Here is an 18,966-nt window from a genome sequence, read left to right as displayed (position 1 = left end):
GCGTAATTAGTGCCCCCCCTCTCTTTTTTAACCCTTTCTGTAGTGTAGTGACTGCAGGGGAGAGCCAGGGAGCTTCCCTCCAACGGAGCTGTGAGGGAAAATGGCGCCAGTGTGCTGAGGAGATAGGCTCCGCCCCCTTATCGGCGGCCTTATCTCCCGTTTTTCTATGTATTCTGGCAGGGGTTAAATGCATCCATATAGCCCAGGAGCTATATGTGATGCATTTTTTTGCCATCCAAGGTGTTTTTATTGCGTCTCAGGGCGCCCCCCCCCCAGCGCCCTGCACCCTCAGTGACCGGAGTGTGAAGTGTGCTGAGAGCAATGGCGCACAGCTGCAGTGCTGTGCGCTACCTTGTTGAAGACAGGACGTCTTCTGCCACCGATTTTCCGGACCTCTTCTGCCTTCTGGCTCTGTAAGGGGGCCGGCGGCGCGGCTCTGGGACCCATCCATGGCTGGGCCTGTGATCGTCCCTCTGGAGCTAATGTCCAGTAGCCTAAGAAGCCCAATCCACTCTGCACGCAGGTGAGTTCGCTTCTTCTTACCTTAGTCCCTCGATGCAGTGAGCCTGTTGCCAGCAGGTCTCACTGAAAATAAAAAACCTAAACTAAAACTTTCACTAAGAAGCTCAGGAGAGCCCCTAGTGTGCACCCTTCTCGTTCGGGCACAAAGATCTAACTGAGGCTTGGAGGAGGGTCATAGGGGGAGGAGCCAGTGCACACCAGATAGTCCTAAAGCTTTCTTTAGATGTGCCCAGTCTCCTGCGGAGCCGCTATTCCCCATGGTCCTTACGGAGTCCCCAGCATCCACTTAGGACGTTAGAGAAATCCTGATTATTAGCAAGCTCAGGAGAGCTCACCAAAGTGCACCCAGCTCGTCCGGGCACAGATTCTAACTGAGGTCTGGAGGAGGGACATAGAGGGAGGAGCCAGTGCACACCAGTATTCCTAATTCTTTCTTAAAGTGCACTGTCTCCTGCGGAGGCCAGTCTATTCCCCATGGTCCTTACGGAGTCCCCAGCATCCACTAGGACGTTAGAGAAAAGCACTTAAATACCTGGTAAAATACCTGTAAACTATGCTCTGCTTCCTCCCCTTCATACTAAACATGCCAAGAGGGTTATGCATCATTAAATATCCCTACAACCAATTTGTAAAAAAACAAAAAACAAATTGCCCTTGAGGCTGGAATAAGACTGCAGTATCCTACAAAGTACAATTTCAGAAAGGAGCCGATGGTTTCCAGGATTTATCCTATACTTTATTTGAGTCCATGTTACCATAGGTGTGCGCAGACGCCAACACGGGGTAAAGTCCCTTACCTCTGCCGGGTAAAAGTCTATCTCCTCCACCCCTTACTCTGGGACATAAGACTGCTCACCTGGGCCGCTGGTAGCAGTCTAAGTCCTGGATAGGGGAAGGAGGGAGGGGGCGCAGTCCGAAGCAGCACATCCGTGTATGCATGTCACACCTGGACATAACAAGCTGCACTGCAAGGGGTGCAAACACATTTTATTTGTTTTTGCATGCAGGGGAAATACTGTCTGTGTGTAGCCCAGGAATACTGGACAGCTTTATTATTACACTGCAATTAAGGGTTTGGACACGCCCCTCCAACATCTAAATCTCTCTACACATTTTAGAATGCTGCGGCCTGCAGGTGTACAGTTACTTGCTCTTTCTTGCTTATTTCTACCTCAGAATCTGAGACACAGTGCACAATTTCACACAGCAAATAACATTATTGTAGCCCAGAATCCCCTCCAAGACAGCCTCTGAGTAAGGAGCCAAACACGCAAATTTAGCATCTCCATTCCCTGCTGAATAAACACACTTTTCACGCTGCATTTGCAATACATTTCTGGGTACAGTCTCTGTTCCTAATCCCTATTATTGGCAAGGCCATGAGTTTGGTGTACGGGCACACCTAAATTTAGTGGTGTGAAATGATGCTATTCTTAGAATATTGTTGTTGCTTGTTTCTAAGGGTGTAAAGCGAAGGAGCTGAACAATATGACAACGGTTGACTGAAGTTTGTCGGCTTTGCTTTAGTAACATACAAATACATGATCACACCATGTGTGTACCTTTATAAACATGGTTTTTATTTATGCTTGTCCTGTTTTTGTTGGTTTGTTTGTACAGCTCAATATTACCGGTAAGCAAATGTTGCATTGACCAAGCAGATAATAGTAATAACTACACTGACACAAAGGCAGGAGGTGAAGACATAACATATTTCACAATGAAATGGGTGTGTCTGTATTCTGGTCTTCAAGTCACACTAAATGTAGACGACACCTCTATTTTACATGGAGAGGTTTAAGGCCCAATAAACAAAGACAAGTGGTCCCTGTCTCCCCTTAAACATAAAACACAACAATGGATCACCCGACAATAAAAATGAATTCTAGTGCGAGTTCTCCGTGTTGTCGATGATATGAGTTAAAACTACAACAAAGGTATACATGTTTCTTACAACCATAAAGCACTGAAACCCAAAGTATTGACTCTAGAATGTTTCTCAGTAAGGTGAGCTCTTGGCTCGTACAGCAGCAATATGATGGCTGGGCAGTATTGCACTTGTCTGTAAACTTCTTTCTACCATTATCACTCGCAAGTAGATTCCTGCTCTTCCCTGTGCTTTTGGCACCCGAGTCTCTGGTCTTGTCTTGTTGCTAGCTTTGTTCTTCAACTTTATCAATGCATGTCAGTATACATACACAATCATTCATGTCCTTTGTGACTCACGCATAACTGGTAATAAAAGAAACCAAATCTTAATGGTGTCATTACATTGCAGCAGAGTTTGTAGGCCCTAAATGAAATTGTATTTCAATGCCAGGCACCGCGTATAGCATTAAAGTGGCACTTCCCATCCCTGTATCTTCTTGCGCTTTGCTTTCATCCAGAACACTCAGCAATACAGCTACATTACTCGTTTGGCAGAAACCCCCCCCCCCCCCGAATCCTACTACCACTCATTACCCTGTTGTTAAGACACACAATCCATTGCATAGAATGTTCGGTTTTACATGTTGAGAGAAACAACGACCGTTATACTGGTGAGTTACTCTCCTGTCACACTGGGGTTTATGTCCATTAATGGGTAGGACAAACATGCACAATCAGATCCCTTCTTCCAGTAAGGTCAAGAACAGTAGTTTGATGTGCAAGCGTATAATCGTCCAGTCATTGGCATTAAGGTAAGGATACACAGAGTATCACAGAACATTACTCCCATGCACTGGCATCCTCTCATTGCTGGAAGAGTAAGGGTGGATTAATACATAAAACTGAATGCCGGCATTGAGGAAGGATGCAAGTGACATGTAAGGAGTAGGGTGTATATAGTAACAGCGTGTATGAGAAACCATTGGGTGCTTATTGTGAGCAGAGGAGCATAAAATAACTACTTCCGAGTACAGACTTAGATTGTGTCAGTTGTGCCATTATTGCTTGAGGAAGAGCAGTCCCTACATGAGTCCTGTCCCATGCCGCCCCCTCCTTTTCATTTACAGCTGATATCTTAAAAACAAATATAGGAGAAAACACTCTTAAAAATAACTCTGTCCCAGGAGGTGATAGCCGTCCTAATGTGCAGTACGCCTGCCACTAGACACTGGTGATAACTTATACATATATTTCTCAGCACAATCAGATGTGAAATTAAATAAATATTTCTTTTTTTTTTTTAAAAAAAAAAAGAAAAGAAGAAAAACCAAAGTGTGGTTCGTAAGTCCCAGTGAGTGCACAAAGCTTTGAGACTCATGTTCCATATTCATTGTGTGAACTTTGGGTTGGCATGGCTTTCACGGTCTCTCCCTTTACAGTGTGGCCAACGCAAGGTCATCACGTCTGGTGTATTTCATGAAACATAAGTTCACGGGGAATTGGTGTTTCTGGACCATAAGTTTTCCCTGCCCGTCTTTCGAAGGCGGCAACCATCTGCTTCACTACCTCATCGAAAAAGACAGTGGCAAGCTGGGAATGCAGCAGAGAACGAAACTCAAAGGAGATCTGTAAGGTGAAGAAAATAAATCAGGTTACAGCACATCTCCCAAAGTGGGGTGTAGAGTGTTTTGGCTATAAATTGACAGTAACCATAATGATCACATCCTAATTGCGGACCACGAGCCACAAAATGCATTGTAACACATCTACAAGTGAGAGCTATTTTTACTGGAAATACTGTAAGCAGTACCTGCTCACTGCTTACCCTGTTCTTTCCCTCTTTATCAGGGTGCTGTGCTTTGCAGGCAGCCACAAAAGTGATGTCATTTACAGTCGCTCATATGCCCTCTAGTTCGCTAAGGATAGAAATTGTGCTCCAATTTCAGAGATGGGCAAGGAATAGACAATAACATTGTAATATGCACTCTGACTGTTGCATTCTGTATACAAGGGGGTGATTTATGGTCCTGCAGGGTGCAATGAAAAAGGGCAGGGTGCTTTTTCACATTTAAAAAATGGGCAGGGTGCAGCACCCTGCTGAAACAGCCTAGAAGGAACACTGGTAATATTTGGCAAGGAGGCTGACAGGTCTATGAATTACGTTGTTCACACACATAACCCATCAGATGTGCAGGACATCCAATGGGCAAAATATCTAAAAATATATATTGACCTATATGGCTTTGAGTACAGGCGGTCAGCTGGGTTTGATCAATCAAATGCCTGGGTGTCCTGATCGACAAATCGAGCGGCTGATCGGTAAGTGCGTGTATGCTTACCTGAAACGGCATCTGTCAGAGCGATGGCGCGGCCACCAATATATCTGTCTATTGTGTACCCAGCCTAAGACTACCATATCAATTTAATCTTTTTTTTGCTCCTCTTTGACACTGCCAGAACATAACTTACAGAAACCATAATGTGCAAGTAACAGCAAATGTTGTAAACTGAAGCAAAAAAAAAAAACAATAACAAAAAAAAAAAAAAAGACCCCCACCCCAGTATAAATGGATAATTTTGTCATATGACAACTCAGAGCCTCTGTTCAGGGCAGAGGCAGGATAATAAAGAGAGATTTTAATTTGTAAACACAACACTGCTGTGCGAATTTCTAACACTGAAAATGCTGCAAACATTGGAATGTTTTGATTTTACAATTTGAGACAGAGATCCTTGCTCAAGCTTTGTCACTGCATATTAACTGTATATTATGAGACAAGACCCAGCAACATTAGCAAGATGGGATATATAGCGGTCACTAATGGTGTGTTGGGAAATATATAGTTGCATTGATGATGTACTGGGACATAGTGGTCCCCTAGAGAAAACAAGATGCAGCATACAGTCAGTGGGGGTTGCGACCAGCCTACAGGGTCTACTCGCCTAATCTTCCGGAATGTTCAGGAAACTACGCGTTCTCCTGGACTCTGGGAGTAGGACACGCTCCTAAGTCCATGCCCACTTTACTAGAATTGCATGACTGTGGTGCTGGCCCTGCTAAAAGATAATCCTTACTGCGGCATTCAAGCCTCATCGTCACGCCCCTGCACTTGCTCTTTAAAGAGGTGGAAAAAGTAAGCAAGTACAGTGTAACTATGCCTAGTCTCACTCTGCCACCAATATACATGTGTATGCGTAGGGTAGTGCACTTATACAAGCCATCTAGTAAACATGAAGCCTCATATTAATTCAGCATATTTCTTATGTCTGATTGTAGTTTCAGAGACAGATATTAGGCATAACAAGTTTAATCTATAACTTACATACTTTAATACCCAATTCATAGACATTTAGCTTTACAGTACATCTAAATGATTGATTAGTTATAGCAAGCATAATTAACAAAAAAATAAATAAAAAAATCTGATTGTTCCTTGGTGGGACCATATAAGTAATTCCTCATTCCCCCAGGGGCAGCTCACTGACGCGCTGCTGTCCCCAATCTGCCTGTCAGGTATGAGTGTACAGGAGCCACTAACCACCAGGAAACGCCCACTAGGATGGCTGCCCTGACTTCTCACTCTGGAAAAAGCACATTAAAATAACAGTCAATATTATTTGTTATTATTATTAGATCAACATCACTTACTGAAAAGTCTACAGTGCAGGTACGAGGATAGCCAGGGATGCCAGGACTAAAACGCCAAATGGTTTCCAAATGGTTGAAAAGACGACCATCTGTACAAATAGCCTAGAGACGCAGTCGAGAAAATATGTTAGGTACAGTTCCAGGATACAGACACAGTCAGAAAAGGGTAGTTGTGCGTTGGCCCAGGTTCTAAATTTCCTGGCTTGAAGCAATTGGCAGTAATATATTCTCACTCCATGTCTTGTGACCTTGAAATCTACCTCACCCTTTAAATGCTAAGAAACCACTTTGGATAATGTCCAACTTGGCAGAGACCAATTTAGATTTAACTACAGGCAAGAAGGAGAGGACGAAATCGCACTGCAGCAGAGTTGTGTGGCAATAACATATCACATGCAGACACAATGTTATTTGCAGAAAGTATTTAGTTAGGAGCAAGTCCTACTAGAAGGTGCAGTTTTGCACCTTGACAAAAACATGTTGCACTGCAGGAGAGGATGGGGGAGAGGGGGTTAAAAAATGCAGCAAATTTAGAGTTGAGATGTGGATCCTCACGGAGCTCTAAATCGCAGTATAAAAATAAAGCTACCCAGTGCTCATGTGAAATAACAGGCAATCATTTTCCCTGCTTGTAATAAAATAAAAAAGGTATCACTTACACCCCCACCCCTTGCATCGCAACCCGGGGTGTGTGTGGGTGAAAACTGCACCCAATGCTAAAATGGGGCAGATAGCGTCAAACAGTATTAAATAGTGTCATTAACACAAAAAACACAATAAGAGCCCTAGTGATCTATTATTGCCTCCTAGTGAATCTCATGTACATATCTATATATTTATTTTAAAACCATTATATAACATTGTTTTCATATATACATAACAATCTATATATTAACAAGGAGCGCACATAAATTTAAAAAAGTTCACAATTATAATAACAATCTAGACCACTCAGGAGAATATTCAATATAATAATCACATTAAATTCAAATAGAAGTGCATTTGTATTTCATTTATGACACACTTTGTATCTTTGTATGCACAATAGCAACTTAGTAACTTGACACGTGAGTTCCACTGTAATATCAAAGAGTGCTGTGATATTTTTATAGCACGACCACACACATCCATATTGCTAAACAGCTTGCACGGAGCTTGCTCTAAAGCTAATCAGCATCACAAACCACCTGCATTGCCTGATCAGTGACCAGCTGCATCCTCCCTCCCCGAGACAATCAACAGAACACCACCTACTCTGCACCGTCTAAAGCCATCTTACGGTGCCATCACTGACATTCAAAAATGTGTTAACAAAAAAGATCCCTTTTGAACGCATAAGGGACTGTGTGTGGTCGTGCTATAAAAATATCACAGCACTCTTTGATCCGATATTACAGTGGAACGCACATGTCAAGTTACTATTGTGCATACAAATATACAAAGTGTGTCATAAATGAAATACAATGCACTTCTATTTGTATTTAATGTAATTATTATATTGAATATTCTCATGAGCGGTCTAGATTGTTATTATTATAATATAGTTTTAATAAATTGTGAACTTTTTTAAGTTTATGGGCGCTCCTTATTAATATATAGATTCTTATGTATATATGAAAACAGTGATTTAATTGGGGTTATCAGAAGACCTTATAGGAGCTGCCATGATATTCTAAATATAGCAGTAATTTTGTTACCCATAATATCATTGTGCTCTCAGTACTATTGGAAGCGCCTGATTTGACTTTGTTTTTTTAATATATGGTCATATATAAATTTCATTATATAACAAATATATTGACTCAAGTAGACAATACATAGGAGCCGGTTCAAATGTTTTTGGCGTCTAAAAATCCTGTCTATACATGCTTTTTAGACGCCCAAACAATTGTCACAATTCAATTGTGTATGGGCGCCCATACACATCGTGCATGTCGCGCCCAAATAGAGCGGGTTTAGCTGTCTAAAACTGCTAAACTTGTCTACACTCCCTGCTTTGGGCGTCCAAACTGTCAGTGTAACTTGGGTCTAATAGCAGCCGATAGTCTCAGCACAGACGTAGCTCCACTATCCTGGGCTTCCCTATCCTGGCCTTGCCCTCACGCAGCACCAGCCCTGTCGCTTGCCCTCACGCAGCACCAGCCCTGTCGCTTGCCCTCACGCAGCACCAGCCCTGTCGCTTGCCCTCACGCAGCACCAGCCCTGTCGCTTGCCCTCACGCAGCACCAGCCCTGTCGCTTGCCCTCACGCAGCACCAGCCCTGCAGCTTGCCCTCACTCATGGTCTAAAATAACCTTATTGGCTGACAAACACATAGGGCAAAATTCAATTGTTATTTGTGTCGGAAGCCACTAGATGACGCCCAACGGAGCAATTCAATTGTTGCTTTGCTTGGGCACGATGGCTGCCTACACCGCCATTTCAGCTCGCACCCCCCTGGGGCTGCGAGCTGGAATGTGCTAAAAGTGACCCGTTTGGTTGCCCAAATAGCATTTTTTTCCTCACATCCATTAGTTTAAAGCAGCTAAACCCGACCTTCATGGGCACGATAGCCACGAAAAAGATCAACTGAATATCACCCCGTGATCTCCCGTAGACGGGAGATGGAGCGCAACATAACAACTGAATATCGCCCATAGCGTGTTAAGTTACTTATAGCCTTATTTTTACCCTATTTTTAAATGGTTAATAACCAAACAATGACACAGCAAATGTTACTACAATGATGAGTTTTGACAACTTAAGGGACCACTTGCACATTTATGCTTTATGTTAAGTTTATTATTGGTCACTGTTTCTAGCAGAGCAATATGTGTATATTAGATTTACTATGGATGCACGGGTGTGTTATACTTACTTTTACAAGGTGAGGGCGCACCAGTGTGAGTATGGAGGTGTATCGCTCCATGATAGGGGCGAAGCCGACTTCCAGCTGTGCTTTTGCATATCCCGTGCGTTTGGAGATAACTGCAGACTTTTGACACCAGGGGACGAACAGTTTGTATTCTTCCACATTGGACACCACTTCGTACATCTCCTGCATAGAGTACCTGCAGATCAAGTGACATTTAGTGACAGAACATCTTTACGCAGCGGAGAGCTTTCAAGAAAACAAGTTTCAAAAAAATAGAAGTTAAAAAAGCCTACAGTAGCCAGATTCCAGCCAACAGTATATTTCTATTTAGTAAATAAGAGCTAACAGACGACCATTATATTTCCTGTGCAATCACTTCCCTTGGTCTGCCTTTCTGGAATTGTGAGGGCCACTACTGGTTTATGTAGAGAGCCCTGGCACTATTGTTACCATGGTGGTTGGCGGTACGGATGGTGTAATTGTTAGCATTACTGCCTCACAGCACTGAGGTCATGGGTTCGATTCCCACCATGGCCCTGTGTGGAGTTGGTATATTCTCCCCGTATTTGCGCGGGTTTCCTCCGGGTACTCTGGTCTCCTCCCACAATACAAAAATATACTGGTAGGTTAATTGGCTTCCAACAAAATTAACCCTAGCGTGAATGTGTCTATGTGTACATGCGGTACGGAATATAGATTGTAAGCTCCACTGGGGCAGGGACTGATGTGAATGGGAAAATATTCTCTGTACAGCGCTGCGGAATATGTGAGCGCTATATAAATAACCGATGATAATACAGTTGGGGAAGGTGTTTGCTCAGCTATCAGCTAGTCTTGGGCTGACTGGAGGCATGTTGGGGGGACCACCTCCAAGATGGCGAAGCCCAGTACCCCAAAATCTGGAGAGACCCCATGTCCGTTCTCCCAATGCCAACTTGCTATGGCAGCTATGATGGGCCTGTAGTCCTCCATAAAAAGAAGGTAAATAGAAGAAAGAAAAAATAAATACATTTCTAAACAAGCATTATTTATTTTGGGCATACCAATGTAGGCAGAGCCTGCCTGAAAAGAAGTTGGCCATGCTGATAAAAAAGTTGGTTGCATAATTTTAGTTGGACATCTGGGTAGCCGGATGGTTGGATGAAAGTGTATGGCCAGCTTAAGGAGTAGCAGGGGTGGTTGGGATTACTTTTAAAACTCCACTAATGTGTAATTAATGTTTAGAAAGAAAAACTTTAACCAATACAACTTACCTTGCAATAGGTATAGTGTATAGTGGTTTGATTGAGTTTGTATGCAATACGATGGAACTGCTTGAATTAACATGTATCAGAATATGTATACGGACAACATTATCACATGCACATAATATAAATCTAAGGAATGCCATGTTTGCATGCAGGAGGTAACTCACAATAATGACACCAAATACGGTAGCCCCCTAGGGTATTAAACTGTTCCCTTAGCACAGTTTTCATATAAAGCTCTTTTATGCCATATAGCTGCTTAATAAAAATAAGATTTTACTCACCGGTAAATCTATTTCTCGTAGTCCGTAGTGGATGCTGGGGACTCCGTAAGGACCATGGGGATTAGCGGCTCCGCAGGAGACTGGGCACAACTAAAGAAAGCTTTAGGACTACCTGGTGTGCACTGGCTCCTCCCACTAAGACCCTCCTCCAGACCTCAGTTAGGATACTGTGCCCGGAAGAGCTGACACAATAAGGAAGGATTTTGAATCCCGGGTAAGACTCATACCAGCCACACCAATCACACCATATAACTCGTGATACTATACCCAGTTAACAGTATGATAACAACTGAGCCTCTCAACAGATGGCTCAACAATAACCCTTTAGTTAGGCAATAACTATATACAAGTATTGCAGGCAATCCGCACTTGGGATGGGCGCCCAGCATCCACTACGGACTACGAGAAATAGATTTACCGGTGAGTAAAATCTTATTTTCTCTAACGTCCTAAGTGGATGCTGGGGACTCCGTAAGGACCATGGGGATTATACCAAAGCTCCCAAACGGACGGGAGAGTGCGGATGACTCTGCAGCACCGAATGAGCAAACTCTAGGTCCTCCTCAGCCAGGGTATCAAACTTGTAGACTCTTGCAAGAGTGTTTTAACCCGACCAAGTAAATTTTAACCCGACCAAGTAACAGCTCGGCAAATTTGTAAAGCCGAGACCCCTCGGGCAGCCGCCCAAGAAGAGCCCACTTTCCTCGTGAAATGGGCTTTCACAGATTTAGGGTGCGGCATTCCAGCCGCAGAATGTGCAAGTTGAATCGTGCTACAGATCCAGCGAGCAATAGTCTGCTTAGAAGCAGGAGAACCCAGCTTGTTGGGTGCATACAGGATAAATAGCGAGTCAGTTTTCCTGACTCCAGCCGTCCTGGAAACATATACTTTTCAGGGCCCTGACTACGTCCAGAAACTTGGAATCCTCCAAGTCCCAAGTAGCCGCAGGCACCACAATAGGTTGGTTCACATGAAAAACTGATACCACCTTAGGAAGGAATTGGGAACGAGTCCTCAATTCCGCCTTATCCATATAAAATACAGATAAGGGCATTTGTATGACAAAGCCGCCAATTCTGATACACGCCTGGCCGACGCCACGGCCCACAGCATGACCACTTTCCACGTGAGGTATTGTAGCTCCACGGATTTAAGTGGCTCAACCCAATGCGACTTCAGGAAATCCAACACCACGTTGAGATCCCACTGTGCCACTTGAGGCACAAACGGGGGCTGACTATGCAGCACTCCCTTAACAAAGTCCGAACTTCAGGCAGTGAAGCCAGTTCTATTTTGGAAGAAAATCGATAGAGCCGAAATCTGGACCTTCACGGAACCCAATTTTAGGCCCATAGTCACCTCTGACTGTAGGAGTGCAGAAATCGACCTAGCTGAAATTTCTCCTTTGGGGCCTTCCTGGCCTCACAGCACGCAACGTATTTCCACCATATGCGGTGATAATGGTTTGCGTTCACTTCTTTCCTAGCTTTAAATAGCGTAGGGATAAGTTCCTCCGGAATGCCCTTTTCCTTCAGGATCCGGCGTTCAACCGCCATGCCGTCAAACGCAGCCGCGGTACGTCTTGGAACAGACAGGCCCCCTGCTGCAGCAGGTCCTGTCTGAGCGGCAGAGGCCATGGGTCCTCTGAGATCATTTCTTGGAGTTCTGGGTACCAAGCTCTTCTTGGCCACCCGGAACAATGAGTATAGTTCTTACTCCTCTCCTTCTTATTATTCTCATTACCCTGGGTATGAGAGGCAGAGAAGGGAACACATACACCGACTGGTACACCCACGGTGTTACCAGAGCGTCCACAGCTATCGCCTGAGGGTCCCTTGACCTGGCGCAATATCTCTGTAGCTTTTTGTTGAGGCGGGACGCCATCCTGTGCACCTGTGGCCTTTCCCCACGGTGTACAATCATTTGGAAGACTTCTGGATGAAGTCCCCACTCTCTCGGGTGGAGGTCGTGTCTGCTGAGAAAGTCTGCTTCTTAGTTGTCCACTCCGGGGATGAACACTGCTGACAGTGCTAACACATGATTTTCCACCCATCGGAGAATCCTTGTGGCTTCTGCCACCGCCATCCTGCTTCTTGTGCCGCCCTGTCGGTTTACATGAGCGACCGCCGTGATGTTGTCTGACTGGATCAGCACCGGCCGGTGTTGAAGCAGGGGTCTTGTGTAGGGAAGTCTCCTGACTTCTCCATAGGCCTTGGAAATTTCTTCCCTGTGTGACTGTCCCCCAGCCTGGAAGGCTGGCATCCGTGGTCACCAGGACCCAGTCCTGTATGCCGAATCTGCGGCCCCCTAGAAGATGAGCACTCTGCAGTCACCACCACAGCGATACCCTGGCCCTTGGAGACAGGGTTATCCGCCGATGCATCTGAGGATGCGACCCGGACCACTTGTCCAACAGATCCCACTGGAAGATCCTTGCATGGGACTTGGCGAATGGAAATTCTTCGTCAGAAGCTACCATCTTTTCCAAGGCTCGCGTGCATAGATGCACAGATACCTGTATTTGTATTAGGAGGTCTCCGTCTAGAGACGCCAACTCCTTGGACTTCTCCTCCGGGAGAAACCCTTTTTATCCTGTTCTGTGTCCAGAACCATACCCAGGAACAGTAGACGCGTCGTAGGAACCAACTGCGACTTTGGAATATTCAGAATCCAGCCGTGCTGTTGTAGCACTTCCCGAGATAGTGCTACTCCGACAAACAACTGCTCCCCGGACCTCGCCTTTATAAGGAGATCGTCCAAGTACGGGATAATTATTTCGGCCATTACCTTGGTAAATACCCTCGGTGCCGGGGACAGACCAACGGCAACGTCTGGAATTGGTAATGACAATCCTGTACCACTATTTTGAGGTACACCTGGTGACGAGGGTAAATAGGGACATGCAGGTAAGTATCCTTGATGTCCAGTGATACCCTGAAATTTTCCAGGCTTGCAATAATCGTCCTGAGCGATTCCATTTTGAACTTGAACCTTCGTATATAAGTGTTCAAGGATTTCAATTTTAGAATGGGTCTCACCGAACCGTCTGGTTTCGGTACCACAACATTTTGGAATAGTAACCCCGGCCTTGTTGAAGGAGGGGTACCTTGATTTCACCTGCTGGAAGTACAGCTTGTGAATTGCCGCCAGTACTACCTTTCCCCGAGGGCAGCAGGCAAGGCTGATGTGAGGCAACGGCGAGGGGGAGTCGTCTCGAACTCCAGCCTGTATCCCTGTGATACTACTTGCAGAACCTAGGGATCCACCTGTGGGCAAGCCCACTGATCCCTGCAGTTCCCGAGACACGCCCCCACCGCACCTGTCTCCACCTGTGGAGCCCCAGCGTCATGCGGTGGACTCAGAGGAAGCGAGGGAAGATGATTTGATCCTGGAACTGGCTGACTGGTGCAGCTTTTTCCTTCTTCCCTTGTCTCTGTGCAGAAAGGAAGCGCCTTTGACCCGCTTGCTTTTTGAAGCCGAAAGGACTGTATCTGAAAATACGGTGCTTTCTTAGCCTTTTGTGAGGAAACCTGAGGTAAAAAATTTTCTTCCCAGCTGTTGCTGTGGATACGAGGTCCCAGAGACCATCCCCAAACAATTCCTCACCCTTATAAGGCAGAATCTCCATGTGCCTTTTAAATGCAGCATCACCTGTCCACTGCCGGGTTTCTACTACCCTCCTGGCAGAATGGACATTGCATTAATTCTGGATGCCAGCCGGCAAATATCCCTCTGTGCATCCTTTATATATAAGACAACATCTTAAATATGCTCAATGTTAGCAAAATATTATCCCTGTCTTAGCGTATTAATATTATCTGACAGGGTGTCAGACCACGCTGTATCAGCACTATTTATGCTGAAGCAATTGCAGGTTTCAGTATATAACCTGAGTGTGTAAATACAGACTTCAGGATCGCCTCCTGCTTTTTATCAGCAGGTTCCTTCAAAGTGGCCGTATCCTAAGACGGCAGTGCCACCTTTTGACAAACGTGTGAGCGCCTTATCCACCCTAAGGGATATCTCCCAACGTGACCTATCCTCTGGCGGGAAAGGGTACGCCATCAGTAACTTTTTAGAAATTACCAGTTTCTTATCGGGGGAAACCACGCTTCTTTACACACTTCATTCATTCATCTGATGGGGGAACAAAACACTGGCTGTTTTTTCTCCCCAAAAATAAAATCCCTTTTATGTGGTACTTGGGTTTATGTCAGAATGTGCGTAACACATTTTTTCATTGCCGAGATCATGTAACGGATGTGCCTAGTGGATTGTGTATATGTCTCAACCTCGTCGACACTGGAGTCAGACTCCGTGTCGACATCTGTGTCTGCCATCTGAGGCGTTGTTTGAGCCCCTGATGGCCTTTGAGACGCCTGGGCAGACGCGGGCTGAGAAGCCGGCTGTCCCACAGCTGTTACGTCATCCAGCCTTTTATGTAAGGAGTTGACACTGTCGGTTAATACCTTCCACCTATCCATCCACTCTGGTGTCGGCCCCACAGGGGGCGACATCCCATTTATCGGCCTCTGCTCCGCCTCCACGTAACCTTCCTCATCCAACATGTCGACACAGCCGTACCGACACACCGCACACACACAGGGAATGCTCTGACTGAGGACAGGACCCCACAAAGTCCTTTGGGGAGAGCGAGAGAGAGTGTGCCAGCACACACCAGAGCGCTATATAATGCAGGGATTAACACTATAACTGAGTGATTTTTCCCCCAATAGCTGCTTGTATAAACAATATTGCGCCTAAATTTAGTGCCCCCCCTCTCTTTTTAACCCTTTAAGCCTGAAAACTACAAGGGAGAGCCTGGGGAGCTGTCTTCCAGCTGCACTGTGAAGAGAAAATGGCGCCAGTGTGCTGAGGGAGAAGCCCCGCCCCCTTTTCGGCTGACTTTCTCCCGCTTTTTCTGTGATACTGGCAGGGGTAATTTTACATCTATATAGCCTCTGGGACTATATATGATGTATATTTTGCCAGCCAAGGTGTTATTTATTGCTCTCAGGGGGCCCCCCCCCCCCAGCGCCCTGCACCCATCAGTGACCGAAGTGTGAGGTGTACATGAGGAGCAATGGCGCACAGCTGCGCTACCTTGGTGAAGACCGAAGTCTTCTGCCGCCGATTTTCCGGACCTTCTTCGTGCTTCTGGCTCTGTAAGGGGGACGGCGGCGCGGCTCCGGGAACGAACACCAAGGTCGGGTCCTGCGGTCGATCCCTCTGGAGCTAATGGTGTCCAGTAGCCTAAGAAGCCCAAACTACCACCTGTTAGGTAGGTTCGCTTCTTCTCCCCTTAGTCCCTCGCTGCAGCGAGTCTGTTGCCAGCAGATCTCACTGAAAATAAAAAACCTAAATATACTTTCTTTCTAGGTGCTCAGGAGAGCCCCTAGTGTGCATCCAGCTCGGCCGGGCACAAGAATCTAACTGAGGTCTGGAGGAGGGTCTTAGTGGGAGGAGCCAGTGCACACCAGGTAGTCCTAAAGCTTTCTTTAGTTGTGCCCAGTCTCCTGCGGAGCCGCTAATCCCCATGGTCCTTACGGAGTCCCCAGTATCCACTTAGGACGTTAGAGAAAATGGATATTAAGCTAGGGCTGGGCATGTAGTACCACTGTAGTACTGTTCCAGCTAACATGACGGAGACACGTGAGAAATCATATATGAAATAGCCAGACAGTTTATGTCATGAGAGCATGGAAGTGAATGCTGGCAGTTTTGGGAAGAGGAGATGAAGAGAATGTGTATAAAGAATTTGCGTAGAGAGCACTGTAATACAGTTTCAGATTCCTTGGGAACAAATTTCAAATCAAATTTTCATTTAGTGCTTTTTCAGATTTCAAAAATACATTTACAGTGCCAAGTGAAGGACTGCAGTAAAACAATTTAACAATATGTAGTGGACAAAAACAAATTAAAACATGTAGGTAAAATAAGAATTTACTCACCGGTAATTCTGTTTCTCGTAGTCCGTAGTGGATGCTGGGAACTCCGTAAGGACCATGGGGAATAGCGGGCTCCGAAGGAGGCTGGGCACTCTAGAAAGATCTTAGACTACCTGGTGTGCACTGGCTCCTCCCACTATGACCCTCCTCCAAGCCTCAGTTAGGTACTGTGCCCGGACGAGCGTACACAATAAGGAAGGATTTTGAATCCCGGGTAAGACTCATACCAGCCACACCAATCACACCGTACAACTCGTGATATGAAACACAGTTAACAGTATGAAACAATAGAGCCTCTCAACAGATGGCTCAACAATAACCCGATTTAGTTAACAATAACTATGTACAAGTAATGCAGATAAACCGCACTTGGGATGGGCGCCCAGCATCCACTACGGACTACGAGAAACAGAATTACCGGTGAGTAAATTCTTATTTTCTCTAACGTCCTAGTGGATGCTGGGAACTCCGTAAGGACCATGGGGATTATACCAAAGCTCCCAAACGGGCGGGAGAGTGCGGATGACTCTGCAGCACCGAATGAGAGAACTCCAGGTCCTCCTCAGCCAGGGTATCAAATTTGTAGAATTTTGCAAACGTGTTTGCCCCTGACCAAGTAGCTGCTCGGCAAAGTTGTAAAGCCGAGACCCCTCGGGCAGCCGCCCAAGATGAGCCCACCTTCCTTGTGGAATGGGCATTGACAGATTTTGGCTGTGGCAGGCCTGCCACAGTATGTGCAAGCTGAATTGTACTACAAATCCAACGAGCAATAGTCTGCTTAGAAGCAGGAGCACCCAGCTTGTTGGGTGCATACAGGATAAACAGCGAGTCAGATTTTCTGACTCCAGCCGTCCTGGAAACATATATTTTCAGGGCCCTGACCACGTCTAGCAACTTAGAGTCCTCCAAATCCTTAGTAGCCGCAGGCACCACAATAGGCTGGTTCAGGTGAAACGCTGACACCACCTTAGGGAGAAACTGGGGACGAGTCCTCAATTCTGCCCTATCCATATGGAAAATCAGATAAGGGCTTTTACATGATAAAGCCGCCAACTCTGACACTCGCCTGGCTGAAGCCAAGGCCAATAACATGACCACTTTCCACGTGAGATATTTCAGATCCACGGTTTTTAGTGGCTCAAACCAATGTGATTTTAAGAAACTCAACATCACGTTGAGATCCCAAGGTGCCACAGGAGGCACAAATGGGGGCTGAATATGCAGCACTCCTTTCACAAATGTCTGAACTTCAGGTACTGAAGCTAGTTCTTTTTGAAAGAAAATCGACAGAGCCGAGATCTGTACCTTAATGGAGCCCAGTTTTAGGCCCATATTCACTCCTGCTTGCAGGAAATGCAGAAATCGACCTAGTTGAAATTCCTCTGTTGGGGCCTTTTTGGCCTCGCACCATGCAACATATTTCCGCCATATGCGGTGATAATGCTTTGCCGTAACATCTTTCCTGGCTTTAATAAGCGTAGGAATGACTTCCTCCGGAATGCCCTTTTCCTTCAGGATCCGGCGTTCAACCGCCATGCCGTCAAACGCAGCCGCGGTAAGTCTTGGAACAGACAGGGGCCCTGCTGCAGCAGGTCCTGTCTGAGCGGCAGAGACCACGGGTCCTCTGAGATCATCTCTAGAAGTTCCGGGTACCACGCTCTTCTCGGCCAATCCGGAACCACGAGAATTGTGTTTACTCCTCGCTTTCTTATTATTTTCAATACCTTTGGTATGAGAGGTAGAGGAGGGAACACATAAACTGACCGGTACACCCACGGTGTCACTAGAGCGTCCACAGCTATCGCCTGAGGGTCTCTTGACCTGGCGCAATACTTCTCTAGTTTTTTGTTTAGGCGGGACGCCATCATGTCCACCTGTGGACGACCCCATTGATTTACAATCATTTGGAAGACTTCTGGATGAAGTCCCCACTCTCCCGGGTGGAGGTCGTGCCTGCTGAGAAAGTCTGCTTCCCAGTTGTCCACTCCCGGGATGAACACTGCTGACAGTGCTAGTACATGATTCTCCGCCCATCGGAGAATTTTTGTGGCTTCTGCCATCGCCGTCCTGCTTCTTGTGCCGCCCTGTCGATTCACATGGGCGACTGCCGTGATGTTGTCTGACTGGATCAGCACCGGCTGGTGTAGGAGCAGGGATTTTGCTTGACTTAGGGCATTGTAAATGGCCCTTAGTTCCAGAATATTTATGTGAAGGGCAGTCTCCTGACTTGACCATAGTCCTTGGAAATTTCTTCCCTTTGTGACTGCCCCCCAGCCTCGTAGGCTGGCATCCGTGGTCACCAGGACCCAGTCCTGTATGCCGAATCTGCGGCCCTCCAGAAGATGAGCACTGTGCAGCCACCACAGAAGAGACACCCTGGTTCGTGGAGACAGGGTTATTAAACGATGCATCTGAAGATGCGATCCGGACCACTTATCCAACAGGTCCCACTGAAAAATCCTGGCATGGAACCTGCCGAATGGAATTGCTTCGTAAGAAGCTACCATCTTTCCCAGGACCCGCGTGCAGTGATGCACCGATACCTGTTTTGGTTTTAGGAGGTCTCTGACTAGAGAAGACAACTCCCTGGCTT

At 46.0% G+C, this 18,966-nt stretch overlaps 1 protein-coding gene across 2 annotated transcripts in view; it reads right to left on the bottom strand.

Moving 5' to 3' along the window:
• Positions 1-2,081: 2,081 nt before the first annotated feature.
• Positions 2,082-18,966, bottom strand: part of LOC135013678 (coenzyme Q-binding protein COQ10 homolog A, mitochondrial) — a 96,901-nt gene continuing 80,016 nt past the window's right edge. For both annotated transcript variants that reach the window (XM_063952650.1, XM_063952651.1), the window contains exons 3-5: positions 8,898-9,090; positions 6,041-6,142; positions 2,082-4,017 (exon numbers count right to left, since the gene is read on the bottom strand). In XM_063952650.1, coding sequence (XP_063808720.1) covers positions 3,850-4,017; positions 6,041-6,142; positions 8,898-9,090 — 463 coding nt within the window. In that variant the 3' untranslated portion in view covers positions 2,082-3,849. The remainder of the gene's footprint in view (positions 4,018-6,040; positions 6,143-8,897; positions 9,091-18,966) is intronic.

The sequence above is a fragment of the Pseudophryne corroboree genome, chromosome 2 (genome assembly GCF_028390025.1).
Source record: "Pseudophryne corroboree isolate aPseCor3 chromosome 2, aPseCor3.hap2, whole genome shotgun sequence".
In the NCBI taxonomy this organism is placed as follows: domain Eukaryota; kingdom Metazoa; phylum Chordata; class Amphibia; order Anura; family Myobatrachidae; genus Pseudophryne; species Pseudophryne corroboree.
This window is presented reverse-complemented; position numbering and strand designations above follow the sequence as displayed.